The sequence below is a fragment of the Mesitornis unicolor genome, unplaced genomic scaffold, assembly GCF_000695765.1.
Source record: "Mesitornis unicolor isolate BGI_N332 unplaced genomic scaffold, ASM69576v1 scaffold6174, whole genome shotgun sequence".
Lineage (NCBI taxonomy): Eukaryota > Metazoa > Chordata > Aves > Mesitornithiformes > Mesitornithidae > Mesitornis > Mesitornis unicolor.
In genome coordinates this window covers 76,705-92,620 of record NW_010182047.1, presented here as the reverse complement: position 1 = coordinate 92,620, position 15,916 = coordinate 76,705, and the positions used below count along the sequence as shown (strand labels likewise).

At 35.7% G+C, this 15,916-nt stretch overlaps 1 protein-coding gene across 1 annotated transcript in view; it reads right to left on the bottom strand.

Moving 5' to 3' along the window:
• Positions 1–2,650: 2,650 nt before the first annotated feature.
• LOC104539961 (TBC1 domain family member 22A) overlaps positions 2,651–15,916 on the bottom strand; it is a gene marked incomplete at its 5' end in the record, with an annotated part of 88,341 nt that continues 75,075 nt past the window's right edge. Inside the window, one exon of the mRNA XM_010183641.1 lies at positions 2,651–2,779. Coding sequence (XP_010181943.1) covers positions 2,651–2,779 — 129 coding nt within the window. The remainder of the gene's footprint in view (positions 2,780–15,916) is intronic.

Genomic DNA, 15,916 nt, shown 5'->3' with positions numbered 1-15,916 from the left:
AATCCTGAATCTTGAATTTTGAAAAAAATAAGTACATGGCATGTAATAATGATGGCATTATTTATTTTTCTATGTAATATTTTGTTTGGAATGACATTTTACCTGAGATGTAGAATTGTTAGATGTAAGGTTTGTTTGGTTTTTTTTAATAAAATGCAATACATTACGTAGATCTTGAAGTGTTGAAAATTTGACATTTTACATAAATGTTGGCCTTCTATTTACTGAAAAATATTCATCTCGGTATAGATACATAAACAGTAGTTATCTATCTATATCATATTTTTCAGAAAAGTCTTTATCTACATAAATAAGCATTGTTATTAGGAAACTTCCTACTGTCCTTAAAAAGCACTGTGCTCAAGTACAATATTCAACTTCTGACACAGACACAATAGTAAATGTGACCTCTAATGGTAATACTTTCTTCCAGAGGAAGTAAGAGGTACCTGTTGGATTTGGAAGACATGGCAGACAACTTATGTGGACCCGATGAAGGAAATTTTATATATCCAGTCCCATAAATGTTATGTAGGAGCATCTGACACAGCAGAAAACTTTGGGTCAACTTTCCATGTCACGTGTAACTACCTAAATAACATCTTAATAGAAAAAGTTAATTCTACAAAACCCTTACAACATTGTACATTTAATGCTGTGTGTCTTCTCTCGTTACAATAATACATATTACTATTAACAAATGATTGCAGATACTAAGTTTAAAGCAAATGGTCATAAATTTCAGGTTTCTTTTATTCTGTTATTGGTAGACACTCTGTTAGGCACAATATGACATTCTTTGTAAACATAAAATTCGATACATTAGACCATGAACTGAAGTTACAGAAAACGGCATAAGGGCATTAAAGAAACACAGATCCACTACACACCCGAGGCACAAATGCAGCAATCCAGGAGGCCTGAACTTGCATCCACCACAACCAAAACCCTCAGCTGACGCCAGTGGAACCGAAATGCATCCTAGTCACCAGACACTCCTGCTTTTGAATTACTTCCACGTTTTCCTCTTCTACCAAAGGCTTCACATAATCTTAAAACACAGATCTCATAATCACATGTTGGTAAGAATGTCTTTTATTCTATTTACCCTGAAACACCTAATTATTATCAAGTCAGTGTCAAGATCTAAGGCCCCTAAAACAAGTAATGTAACAAACACATCTAGAAAGCTTTCTTTAAAATACGTATCTACATATTTTTAAGAACTTGAAAATAATCTTCCAATAACAAATTATAAGAGAAAACTTCTTGAAGATCTTTTATTTCCTGAACTTAAAAGTGCATTACACTGTTCCTGCTACGTTGTGCAACTTAAGAACTGAACTGAGGAATAACAATTCTGAGCTTCCAGTATATTGCTTATTGCAGCTCTCACCCTTAATAACCTGTATGTGTAGGATAGGCACAAATTAATATGAGTTATTTGCATCCAATCGAGCAACAGTAGAAATCTTATCTGAAAAGATTTCTTGAAAATAAATAGCTCATTTAAATTATATAAGTTTTGAGAAATTATTCGGTATGCCATGATTATATGAAGAAACATTAATTTCATTCAATAAAGTCACAGAGGATTTTTATTCTGCTAATGATGCAACAGTGACTGAGTATATAGTTACTGTTACTGTTATTGGAAACCATCTTCTCTCTTCCTTCGAATAATCAGGAAAAAACAGGTATTAAATTATTTAACAAATAAGCTTTGGAAATATATTAATTTTCCCTTTCTAACATGCTAGAAATGAAGAATAAGGCAACAACTGAGATAAAAACATATTTTGCTTTGTAAACCAAACTTAAATATGTTTCTTGAAAGTGAACTTTCATGCTAAAAAATTCAAAGGCCTTGAAAGAAAAGCTTTAATTACTTTGACAAGACTACATCTTCTATTTCATTTGATATTTTAAAAACACTCCTAAATATATAGAGAGGGATTTATTTTAGTGTTACAGATGAGTCTTCGGCTTTGAGTAACCCCATTGTATGGCTAAAAAGCTCCTACACCACCCTGCAACACTGAGTAACACTTGGAAAATGCCACCCATTTTGATTCCAACCTTCTGTATTCTTACATTAACTGAAGTATTCTAACCTAACTCCACAGAAAAACAACAGATGGTGTGTGCATATCAGTGTCTTCTGAGTTATAACCAGACCTCAACACACAGGCCTTGCTGTCTCATATGGTCTTTACGACTATGAAAAGTCCTTTTTTCCCCACTCAAAGTAAATAACGTTTACTGACCAAAACGGGCTGATAAAGCCATGGCAAGTGACATAAAATCATTCCATAAGCAGTTTTAAGTCTTATTCAAAGTTGCTTGACATAAATCAGACAGACTGCAATTCTCCTAATTAGAGAAGGGAAAAAAGAAGAAAATTATGTGATAGACATCTGAACTCATTTTTGATGCTGAGCAAAAAAGTTCACTTTTAAGTTCACTCAATGCTCAATATCCTGCTTTGTCCATTTCTTTGGTATTCTGTTCTCATTCTGCAAATTCTAACAGAATTTTAATGGTCATCTTAATTCAAACGAAAGAGCAATGAGCTGAAAGCACAACCAGAACAACAGATGCCATAATACTGCAAAACACATTGGTCTTAATGATTTCTGGCTCTTTATATTCATTTCTTGTAATGATTGGGGGCATCTGCAAATGCAAACTTCAGTCTGTAGGCCTCTGCTAGGAGTATACTAATTTCTTCATTTCCCCAGTGTACTGTGGGCAAATTTTGTAAAAATATCAGCAGTTCCTAGATGGAGAGAAAAAAAAAAAGGAAATAAATATATTTTTTCAAATACCAGTTTATTAGCAATGTATTACTTATACAATGATTATTCATAAGCAATCCCTCATGTAGCACCTCAGTATCCCAAACAAACCTGAGATCCCATTAAGTTTAGTGATTTTCCTATAACTTTTCTAGAAATACTTGCTATACCATCCTTCAGTTCAGAAACCATTTCTTAATTGTAGCTGAACTATGGTTATTTTCTGGTGTTCAGAAAAAACAAATTAAACAAAAAAAGGACGCGAACTCACTTGCTCTGTATGTACTAAGAGCGAAAGAATGCATCACTGCTGAAATGAGAGGTAAGTTCTCTGTACCCGCACTTGCCCTTGTATGATTATACCTCTACTGCTGCCCCTGCACAAGGACAGAGACCCTTTGTTGTCCCCAGACAAACAGGAACTCCCACGAAATGTATCAGAACCACTCCGTTAGACTTCTCAGAGGTAAACAGTGTTAGCATCTCCACGTTATAGCTGGTAAACTTCTAGAAATGTAATTTTGAGCTCTGTAAGTTCAAAATGGTTTAACACAGACCCAGTCTTCTTTTAGATTCGCGGTATTTCCTACATTATCTTAGCACCTGTATACATCTTACACACTGCCCAATTCCAACCAAGCTCTAAAGTTTTCAGATATCAGTTTGCATATAGTTCTTTAAAAATTCCACATGTATCTTCCACATTTAAGACCTTCAACCTAATTTTACTTTGTCATATTTGTTGCCCAAATAATTCCAATAATCCTATACTAGCTATGAAAAAGAGGAATACCCACAAGAGGAGTATCTACAGTTCCTCTTTAAGAGGCTATAAAACAGTAATTTCATTTTTAATACCTCAAATGTTTTTATAAACTCATTATCAGGTGGGTAAAGAGGCAGACAGCCACAGATAAAGCAAAGTTGCTGACTTCATTGCAGAAATGCTAAAATTCTCTTCCCTACTGTTTTCACATGCAAGCATAATGAATATCTGACTACTTCTGGTGCTGCTCCTCTCTAGGTGTGCCTTGTATATAGTACAGCAAACAACAGTTTCATTTCTTTCAAATTTAATTACATAGCAATAAAAATAATCAATAAAAGCAGTTTCAAATGATGATTTTAATTGAATTTGAAAAGGTACTAAAATATGGATTCCTGCTTTTGCAGGGCAAACATTTTATTGTAGCAACATGGTATGAGCAAATATGCCCAATCTTCTGTTGGCCAAAACCCCAGGATTGTAGCTCTACACTGAACTGGGATGCACAGGATCAAAACAAACAAACACCCGAAATACTCAGACTTGATGAAAAAGATTCTCTAGGCCAACTACTAAATTAATGCTTCAAACTTTTCAAACAAAAGATCACCTGGAGATGCCTTGTCTCATGCTTCTGACTGCTTTGACAAAAAAATTCCTTAAAATTTAAGATGTGGCAAAGCAGCAAAAGGGAAGTTTTTGGATAAGTTATATCACAACAAACTGAAAGTGGAATTTTATGATGTTAACCCTGCTTGTATCTCCTAAGTGCTCTATTTTTATGTGTATTTGTGCACATTTTGTATATGTGCATATATTTGTGAGCATGTGCATATGTATGCTTTTGCATTAATATGTTAAGGTTTATTCTAAAGAGCAGGAATAAGTAAGCAGAAATGCAATTAAACCCACAGCCATTATTCTGGTATAAATCAGAATCCTGCAATATCATGTATAAGTACACAGCGAAATTCTTCTTCTTCATAAAAGTCTGATTTTTCTTGTTCCTCCTTCTCCCATCTCTGCACCTGCTTTCATGTAATATGACTGCAGGAGTCCTTAGCAAGGATTCAGTGACTTCAGGAAACAGCAAGGAGAAAAAGTGAACATGAAATGATTTTTTTGTGCGTGTGAGAGAAAATTACTTTGACTTAATCTATTTCATGGTCTTGCTATATTGGCTCTTCTAATACAAAGCAAGAAGGGATGGTAATTGAGCAGTACTATATAGTTAATTACAAATAAGCAGTAATACAAAAGAGTTAGCATGAGAATGTCTCTATCACACTTGAGAGAGCACATTTTAATAAAGTGTTATACAACTGCCCAAATCTCACTTTTTAAAAAAAATTCTCTGCACTTATTTGACAGTTATATTGATAACTGTAATTATTAAATTAGCAGTGCAAAATGAGAAGGTGGTGTGAAGGGATGATAAATGCCTACCTCCATGAAAGATGGTTTCTTCCTTTTACAAAAGTAACTTTCAACTAGCTCTAAGACACAGCAGTTAATTCAGCGAGTTTTGTGAAATTAGCTCTTTTGTTTGAAGTGCCAAGACTCTGCTGGGTCAGACTTCCATTGCAAACTGGTACAAATTACTCACATTTCTTGAGCAGTGTTTTGGGTTTTCTTTGTTCAAATAAATTTGGCCTAAACCAAAATCATCCAGCCACTGGAGAACCGTGAGTCTTCTAGCAAACCTCAGCACTTGTGCTGTGTAGCACATCACCTAATGGGATGTTGCAATCCACACCTATCTGTACAGAAGGTACTATTAAGCTATTCTACAGCAAGTGAACACAAGCTAAACTGTTTCAGCATGAGATCAGAAAGCAGGAGTCTGTGCTGGCCAAACATTTGGTCCACTACACTGATTGTTTCTGTGGCAACTGTACATGGTTTTCAAATCAGAAAATGTTGCTACACATTTGTGAAACATAGACAATACTTGTAGATCAATGCATTCTGCTTACATACTTGGTTTTGACAATAAGGTTATCATACTGGATTTGCATATCAGAAAAAGATTACAAAAATGTAGTTTATTGTCTTGAAACCCTCTACACAGCAGTCACTTTTACAAACATCTGACTGCTCCATGGTTTAAAAAGAAAGTAAAATAACAGTTACTCATATTAATTTTGTTACACTCACCTTTCCAAAGCACTCAAGGTATATTATCTTACAGAAAAAAACACATTTTCTAAAATAAATTTACAGCATTAAAGGTTTGTTTGGAGATGATCCATGGAACATCAGACAAAGCACATCATTTTACTCCCAGGAGACAGCACAACAGCAAGAGAAATCAGGAGCTCCAGGCTAAAGGCTGGAAAACTCAAACCATTCAACCTTGCCCTCTTCACTGAACATGCAAAGACCACATCTTCAATATCCATACTACATGAAACTTAACGTGCACCTCAAATCTGAAATAGGATTACTGATGAAGATCTAGTTTAATAATTCTATGATTAACTGCAAAGTTACTAATAATTTTCATCAGAATCAACTATAGAAATAAATGGCAAAGTAATCCATTGGCTATCCAAGTCCATTTCTGTTTGAGTGGGCATTTTGTCACTGTTACCGAGGGAAAAGACTCATTCATTAACTGCTCATCAAAGCCTAAGACTGGTACTCACTCGTGAATATGTGTTACAAATCCAAGTGAAGTAACTGGCCAAAGACACAATAGTTGAGTCACTTTCTAAAGATAAATCTTATTTTCCTGTGATCCATTAAAGAGCTTCAAAACTGGCTCAGATAGAAATAAAACTTACATTTTGTTAAAAATAAAGTAGAACTTGGCAAAAACCCTACTAAAGAAAATTTTGCTAAAGAAAATCATGCTGCACTTGTTGCTGTCTGAATATGGAACATTCTTTGAAAATAACAAAACAACAAAAACAAAGCAAAACCCTAAAGAAACTCCAAAATCAGTCTGGATTTGAAGAAATGTACAAACATATGCTACTTAATTTTTACAAGATCACATGACAAGTTTTTCTAAAACTGCTCAATTTAGCATTTTACACTTACAAAAAGCAAAGATGACTACAAGTGACTCAAGGCTGTTAATTTATTTTTAATTATTGTTCTTATTTTTTTCTCCAACAGAAAAAGCAGGAAAGACTAGAATCAATGTGCAAATCATGCATCCACGCTAACTGCTTAAATTAATTTTCTTATCCACATTCAGAATTAAAATATGAGACACACTGAAATGCGATGTATCATGAACTTGAATTAATATTTACAATAAAAAAACTCATTGATGATAAACTGCCTGGTATATTTCAGAACAGGAAAGCTGAGTCTGAAAAGCAATATTTGTAAAATATTCCTGCAAGAATTTTATTTCATGCTCAATTGAAATGATATTGTGATGTCACCTGGCTGAGGAATCAGGGCAGCTTGGAGATCATCATCAGAGCTGGGGTTTCCAAGATCCCAGTCCAACCTTTGTTTATATTTTGGCTGCACCCACAACAAATATACTCAAAATTACACCCTTTGCATTTGGTGAATAGAGTGACCCAGTTTCATTGGACTCTTACTGTTCTGAATGGCCATATTGATCTCTTGTGCTGGGGCCTAGCGGCATGGCCGCGCCTGCCGGCACAACTTCACTTCGGTCTATACAGGCCATTTGTCCTCTCATGCCACTCTGTGGAAAGGCATTTCCAACCTCCCTTCCCCCTTGTCATTCAAGCAGTGGCAGGTTTCATCCTCACTGGGAAGAGTCACAGGTATCTGAGGTACACACAACTAGCAGTTAATTCCTCACCTACGGAATAACTTTGTTAAATTAAACAAACAACATAACTCTCCCTCCTATCCCCCCAACAAATTAATCTGTGTTTACTTTTACCTCTGCTTAAAATTTAAAGAAAAATAAGAGTATTTTCAAAGTGGCAAAAACCTGAACATGGTAGGGAAGAAAGTAACAGTCTGATTCCTTTCCTGTCGCAGTCCTGACTGACCAAGTCTGCTCTGAGAAACCACAAGTCTCTCCTCACACAGCAGAGGAGGATCAAGCTACCACGTAGATTTGCTCCTCCCCTCCACCAAATACAAGAAAAAGTGAAAATATTCTAGCACTGGGCCAATAACAAGGTTACAGGGCTGCAGCAGATGTTATACCAGGAGAGTGTGAGGAAATGGGAGGATTTTTTTAACTGAGAGAAGGCTAAGGTAGGATATAAGAGCAGTTTTAAACTATGTATGGTGAGGGCTACAAAGAAGACAGAAGGGCCAGGAGGCAACAATAGCAAGTTGAAACAAAGCTGTCATAAGAAAAAAGCCCTTTGCAATGAGGCACTTGAGCAGCTTACAGGGACACCACAAGATCTATTCACAGCGATTTTCACAACCCACCAGCAGAAGCCCCTGAGGAAGCTGCTCCAGCTCTGACACCAGCCTGGCTTTCAGCAGTGGGTTGCACTGTGGACCTCCATTCCACACTGAAATTTCCCAGTATTTTATATTTTTAAAGGATACGGACTTAATTAGAAACAAAATCCAAAAGCACAAAAAAACCTGCTAAACTTATTAACTCATCCGGTCTACTTTAGAAATCAATAAAGGTGTGTTTCCTAACAAGTAGAAGGATGTATTTTTCTATTTAGAATGAAATTATACAAGGCGCTTGTGTAGCAGCATCACTGAGTGATACTATGAATAAATTAAAAATCTATATACCAAACTGATGTTTTAGTACGGCAGAAGATCTAAGTATAAAGTATTCAATATCCTTTGTAAGAGATTTCTAGTTTACGTTAATGTATTTAAACCAAAATTCTGAAATAATTATTCAGCACATTTGAAATTCAACATTCTTGATACCAAACTCTTTTATAAAATTTCACTCATCATATTTCCACTACTTTAAGTGCATTTGGATTTACAAGGTATGTTACATATGTGTTTTTGTAAGATATGCTAAAATATGCTAAAACACTTTATATAGCATGCTCAACTATGCTACAATATATAAAGTATGTTTAAACACCAACAGCTGTGTAAAATGTACTTTTAAAGCACATATGCCTTCAAAATGTCATTTTCCTCAGATAAATTAATATGTATTCTAGAACTATCCTATTCACCATGTAATTAAGACAAGACAGCTGTAAACTTGCTGCAGGTTTTTTGCTGCAAGAAGTACCTTTAGAAGTATGAAAAGTAAAAGTATGAGAAGTATGTTTTAAATGCCACAGCAGTAAGATCTGGGAGTAATACTGCCTGTTAAACAATGGCTGTTGTCAGATGCAAAATCATTCTTGGGAAAAAAATTCTTATCATACAAAACCCAATACATACATCTATAAAAAAAGTACCAGACTATCAGATATGTATCTCAAAATGAAGATGATTTCCAAAATGGTCAAGATCTGTTCCTTGTAAACTAAATCAAAACTGAATACTAATAAAATTTCACAAAACATATTTTTAATAATTTTTGCAAAGTGATCAATCTCTTTCTCCTCACTGAGATTTTAATCTGATGAAATCTCAGCCCATTAAAACTATCAAAAAACCTCCAAACCCAGAAACAAATGAAAGCAAATTTTATGATGTTTTGAAATCTGGGTCATTAGCAAATCCCCTTATAGTATGAAGTCCACTATAATTCATTTAATGAATACAGGTTTTAGTGTAAGATTTGGCAATAACACTGCTTATTGGGTAATGGCTATCTGTGGTTGCTATGCTATTTATTGTCACCCCTACTGACTCCATACGTGGATCTTGAAAGAAGGAACATCAAAACCAAGTATAAAACAAATAACACATTGATAGTTATTAAAACATAAAAACGTTACTCTAATGAGTAAAGCACAACGGCCTCTTCTGTGATAATCAAAGCAATTTATTTACATTAAAAACTCGCTCAGACTTTTTTGTTTGGGTGAATCAGTGACAGAGTTCAACTGCAAGTTTTTTTTTTAACAGAAGCAACTTAGCAGAACATAAAAACTTGTAATAGAATAGTGTTTTTATTTCCAGCTAATAAAAAAATGGTAATAACTGAAGTTAAAATCAAACTTGAACATACTGAGGAAATTAATAGAGTTAGTTTTTAATGTCAAAACTGAGTACTGGTCTCTTAATTTAACAAATAAAGGCAGTCCTAAAATACAGTATTTTTCTAAAAGACTTGTTAATCCTTCCTGCTGCAAACTGCAATATAATTATGGTCTGAGTACTTCTGGTCTACCACAGCTCTATTTTGTACTGATAGGCAGAACGTGCAATCTTACTATATTTTATGATCATGAACTTTTCAGTATTATACTTTAGGACTGCATGTAACTAAGTGGAAGGTAAATTAACTTTATATATAATCTTTCATTATTTAATAAGAAATTGCTAACAGCTATATTTTGAACAAGAGCTGTATCTGTTACACATTACACGCACATAAAACACTGCAAAATTTATGCTGGCAATTTGATTAAATGGCTTCTTTATGAGAGTTATTTGTACTTTGAAAACTTGCACTTGGAATTTGAGAACATAACACTTACTTTTAAAGATCTAATGAAGTGCAATACAACTAAAATTTATTGAGAGGAATTATTGAGGCAAGCTAAGGAGGAAACCAATTATTGCCAGATAAAATGACCATTTATCTTTTTAGATATTATAAAACAGAAATAAACCATATGCGTACATTCAAAGAATTCTAAATGGTTTTATGAAAATCTTAATATTTTTATGGGAAATTTATAATGTGGTGTCAGAGACAGAACTGGACGACAAGTAAAAAATTTTTTTCCAACCAGACGTAACCACTACAGAGGTAAAAGAAATACTTAATACAGGAATGATTTAATTCCCATTTCCCTCACAACAGTCTTTTTCAGTTGCTCATATCTGGGATTGTCAAGTGTGAAGGAAAGGGTGGCAGAGGTGCCAGTACCATGCAGGCATCCCATCCGGGGACTCGGTCTGTGCATGGTGCTGCACAGCGAAGCAGACAGACATGTGCCAGATCTGAGACCCTGTAACAGCTGCAGTGGCTGGGTGGGTGACGTGCTGCACGATGCTAACCTCTATTCCTCTTCCCAAATACTTAGGATGAAGATACCCACTGCTTTGGGACTCAGTCAGGCTCAATCCAAACCCTCCCTCTTCAGCCCGTATCAAAGCAGCAGCAAACGCCCTGGCTGGTAACATGAAAGCACGGGTGCAGCGCACACTGCTGAGCCCTGCTGACCCTGTCAGATGCCTTAGAGCTACTTTTCCCTTCTCTCTGCCCCTCACATTGATATGTAATGCACCAAATAAGTAGGGCTCTAGCTCTGAGACAAGTTCTCTTTTCTTTCTTGAGTACTGTTTTTCCCCTTTCAATGCACTCAGCAATATTCCCTACGCTGCTGCCACTTCTTATTTCTTCAGCTGTCCTAACCTGCTACATGGAGTTGCAAATAATGACCTGTATTTCTGGAGTGCTGTGCATCTTATTAATTACCTATGTCTCAGAGTCAGAGAAAACATTTCTTTCCCATCGGGCACAGCTGGAATTGAGAAAATTAAAATGTCAAAATTTAATATTAAAGAGAGAGTAGGAATAGGTCATCTATTGCAGCTTAAGAAATATCTGCTGCAGATACAGGTTAAGAGGCATAAGTGGGCCTGGATCCTTCACGGGTACAGCTGATCTCCTGTGTTGCTTCCTGAGCGGGGCAGGCTGCAGGCCACAGTGCACACAGGGCAGGCAGCGAGAGCTGAGATAGCACAAAACAGTCTGGTTTGGATACTGGATGCAATAATGACCTCCTTGTTCTCATCATTTCAAAGATTATGGGTGAACCTAACCTAAACTTCGATAACCAGAAACACTGGTTTATCTAAGTGGTAGCATTTAAGCCTGCACTGGACACAGTCTGAAGGATTTAGGAGACAGATGTTCTTGGCAAGTCATAAATCAGCGTAATTCAAAAACTGACGCTTTGAATGTGAAAGTTTAGAGGAAAAAGCCAACCAACAAAAAAATCCCAATATTTGCTGAAGTAGTGAACTTTCAACTTCACAACTTCAGTGCTAATTTTTTTTTGCACTTTTTTATTGCTTATTGCCTGAATTACACACCTAGAATTTCTTGAAAGAATTACTAGTTCTTTCCAAAGAATTACCTATTAAACAATAGCCTTTCTTGCATACACCATGACATCTTAACCAACAGATCACAGCATACAGAACTTGGAACAGTATGAAACTAACTACAGACAAAAAAGTTATTCAGAGCTCTAACTAGACTAGTTGCATCTTAAAATGGATACTTAAAAAAATTATCTAAATAGGTTAAAGGTTAATTTCTCCTGCTATCAGCTCACATTCAGCAATTGGAATGCATACTGACTCTCAACAAATACATATTTTCTAGTCTTTGATATAAATATATCTCATATATATATCCTTTGATTCAAATATACATTTTTTTATTCTTCATTTCAACTGAATAATCTATCAACCTTCTGAAAACACACAGAAGTATGCTATTCTTATAATTAATTTCATATTCCTAATAAGAACTTCATAGAAACACACCTTAACATTCCGAAAATTAAAGCTTATGAGAAGTTGATGGTCTTATCATTTCCCTTTCAAGTTTTTCTTTTCATGACTACTGAAAAAGATTCCTGGACTCAGCATATTAAAAACACTAAAACAGCAATTAAAGTCCTGTTTCATCCAGTATAGATCTCTTACGCAAGTCATTAACAACCTTAATTGCTAATCATAAAATATGCAGTTCTAAAGAATTGTGTCAGAGAAGCCATACTCAGATGAAGAGAAGATTTACATCTTCATTTACACAGGTATGAAAATATATAAATTGATATGTTAAAAATGTACATTAAAGGACCACATCTTAGTCGATATTGTAGATAGCCTTTTTGTCCTTGTTCTTAACTGAAAACAAAAAACAAAATCACAAGCAATTCCCATCCCTAAATCTTAAAACAGGAAACTAATTTGCATGTTAGTTTTTTTTTCTTAAAGACACTTACTATCTACATATTATCTACAAGCTCAGGGATCTGGATAGGCTGAATCAATGGGTCGAGGCCACTTGTATGAGGTTCAACAACGCCAAGTGCTGAGTCCTGCACTTGGGTCACAACAACCCCATGCAGCGCTACAGGCCTGGGGAGGAGTGGCTGGAGAGCTGCTAGGAAGAAAAGGATCTGGGGGTGTTGGTCAACAGCCAAATGAACACAAGCCAGCAGTGTGCTCAGGTGGCCAACGACATCCTGGCTTGTACCAGGAACAGTGTGGCCAGCAGGAGCAGGGAAGTGATCATCCCTCTGTACTCAGCACTGGTGAGGCCACACCTCAAACACCGTGTTCAGTTTTGGGCCCGTCACTACAAGAAAGTAATTAAGGCACTGGAGCGCGTCCAGAGAATGGCAACGAATCTGGTGAGGGGTCTGCAGCACCAGTCTTATAAGAAGTGGCTGAGGGAGCTGGGGAGTGTTGGAGAAAAGGAGGCTGAGGGGAGACCACATCGCTCTCTACAACTACCTGAAAGGAGGTTGTAGTGTGGTGGGGATTGGTCTCTTCTCCCAAGTACAAGTGATAGGACAAGAGGAAATGGCCTCAAGTTGCACCAGGGGAGGTTTAGATTGGATATTAGGAAAAATTTCTTCATTGAAAGGGTTATGAGGCATTGGAACAGGCTGCCCAGGGAAGTGGTGGAGTCACCATCCCTGGAGGTATTTACAAGATGTGTAGATGTGGCATTTAGGGACATAGTTTTGTGGTGGCCTTGGCAGTACTAGGTTAACGGTTGGACTCAATGATCTTAAAGCTCTTTTCCAACCTAAATGATTCTATGATTCTATTAGGAGATACTTCAGTGTACTTCTTATGCACTACAATATTAATCATACCAAATAAACAATTTAAAAAAGCTCAAGTGTATAATTTACTACTAGCTCTATGCAGAAAGCAGCAAATAAAGGAAAACAGATGCAAATATCCATAGTATAAAAAGTAATGAAGACCAGAGTTCGACCTATTAATAAAAAAAAAATCCAAACAAGCCCCATCCAAACATAGGACCTATGGTACCAATCAAGTATACCATGGCAGAATGTAATTTTTGAAATGAATTGCCAATGAGTAATCTACTATATTCTATCATTTTTTTCTGTAGTCAGGCAAGATCAAAATATTTGCACAGCAGACTTCAACAGAAAATTTATAATTCTGCCTCTCTGTAAAGTCCATATGCTATCCACTCTTCTTGGTCTGATTTTCTTGACCTTAATTTGCATTGCCTTAATTTGGCAATGTATTTTAAGTGGAACAGTTTGCACAGCTCCATATTCACACATATTTCCTTCTCTACAATGACTTTTAAATTTTAACACTGTAGTATGAATAGCTAAAAGCTCAGCAAAAAAGAAGAAAGAAAATAATAAAATACTAATTGAATATAATGAACCACAGGAACAAGAGTGTATAAAAATGTTATATATTTCAGACTTAGAGCAATTTGCGTGTTTTGACAAAAAGGTATTTTGCATTGTAAATTGTTCAGAGTAAAATCTCACCTTCTTTTAAGAGAAAACATTTATTAAGGATTGCTGATGCAAAACTGCCTGTATATATAACTTAAGTAGTACTGTCCCAGATACCCAATTCTTACATTTCATAAATATGTTACAGTGCAGTAGCTACTTAACTAGTTTCTTTTTAGAACTAAAAAGATCCCTAAACATAATTCAAATGAAATACTGTCAGTATCCTAGGAACACAGAACTCAAAGTGGTCATTTCTATTACTTTGTTCAATCACCCACACCACATGAAGCCATAAACAGATGTTTTGTTCTGAATAATAAACAATAGTTCCACACTTGCCATGTCAAAATCCATGAAAAATCTGTGCACCTCCAGGAGAGTTAAGGCATTAATAAGAAAACCACCAACTTGGTGGTGGAAGAGAAGAAACAAATCACCTTCATGAAGATATCACAGTTAAAGTAAAGGACAGACAAAGAACCTGCCAAAAGTCCCATGTGTCTACATTGTCAGGGAATATGATAACTGAAAATTTCCTGATTAACTGGAGAAGCCTCACAAAATCAGTAACAACTAATCCAAAGGCCCCTTCAGCGCTGAGGAGACCACCGTTCACATCAAGAAATTGCTTAAGATTCCTTGGTGAGAAAAACACACAGGCACAAGAGCACAAGATGGGGATCATCCAAGCTGCACAGGTTCTCTCAACATAAAAAACAACACCAGCCCCCCCAACTCACTGTCCATTCCTTGATGCCTTAAGAGAAAAGTATATGAAAATATATTTCTGTACCTCTCAGAAGAAATGAGGCATCGGTTGCAGAGAAGTTCCAAAAGTGCTTCCACACAGACAGACTGAATAATTAATTTAAATTAACACAATATAATTCAGTTATACATTATAAGGAAAGAAAAACGTCTAAAACAGTATATACACTATATACACTACACAAGAAACATGATTAACAACTGTACTCAAGACATCTTTCAAACTCTGTTCGGGGACAAGAAGAAACCCAAACCCGAATTAGTCTTACTACATCACACAATAACAAATTTATCAACCTTTCTTAGAAAATATACACTGATCTCTACCTCCTGGTATTTTATATAGAAGGTGCTTCACTTTATCTAATGGTTTACAAATCAAAGGGGAACAATTCATATACTTTTGATCTTTCACCAAAATTATGTCATGACTTAAATCGTTACCCCATTACAATGGAATCCAAATGCATTCTAGAAGAGTAAACATACCCCCTCTCAAGCTTTGTTTTACAAGGTTAAATAAGCCACATTCTTTCAATACTCTCTACTAGGCAAGTTCTTAATTTCTCAGTCTACTGTTGTTGCTATTATACGCAATTCTGAAGAGACTACATAAAACCCAAACACACAATTCTCACGCAAATCCCAGAGACACGGAATTTTTCAAAAGCATATAGACAATAAGTTTATTACTGGGATCATGGAAAAACTATAATTCTAAATGGAGTACATGAAAGCCCTAAGGTACCTACAAATATCCTAAGACCCTAGGATTCTAAGACAATTAAAATACTAACACATTTTACTTATATAATATTTACATGCCTTTCTTAATTATCACTACAAACATACAACTTCAGCTTTGGCCAACCAGAATTTGAGATCAAATTTCTATATAAGATGATGAACACCTCAACTTTCATGGAAAATACAAGCTTTCAAACCAACAGCTGAATGCAGGATTTATTCTTTGCTTATCTACAAAGGAACAGCCTGCAAACACAAAAACAAGAGCAAAACGGAGTGTTTTTCCAGTTCAG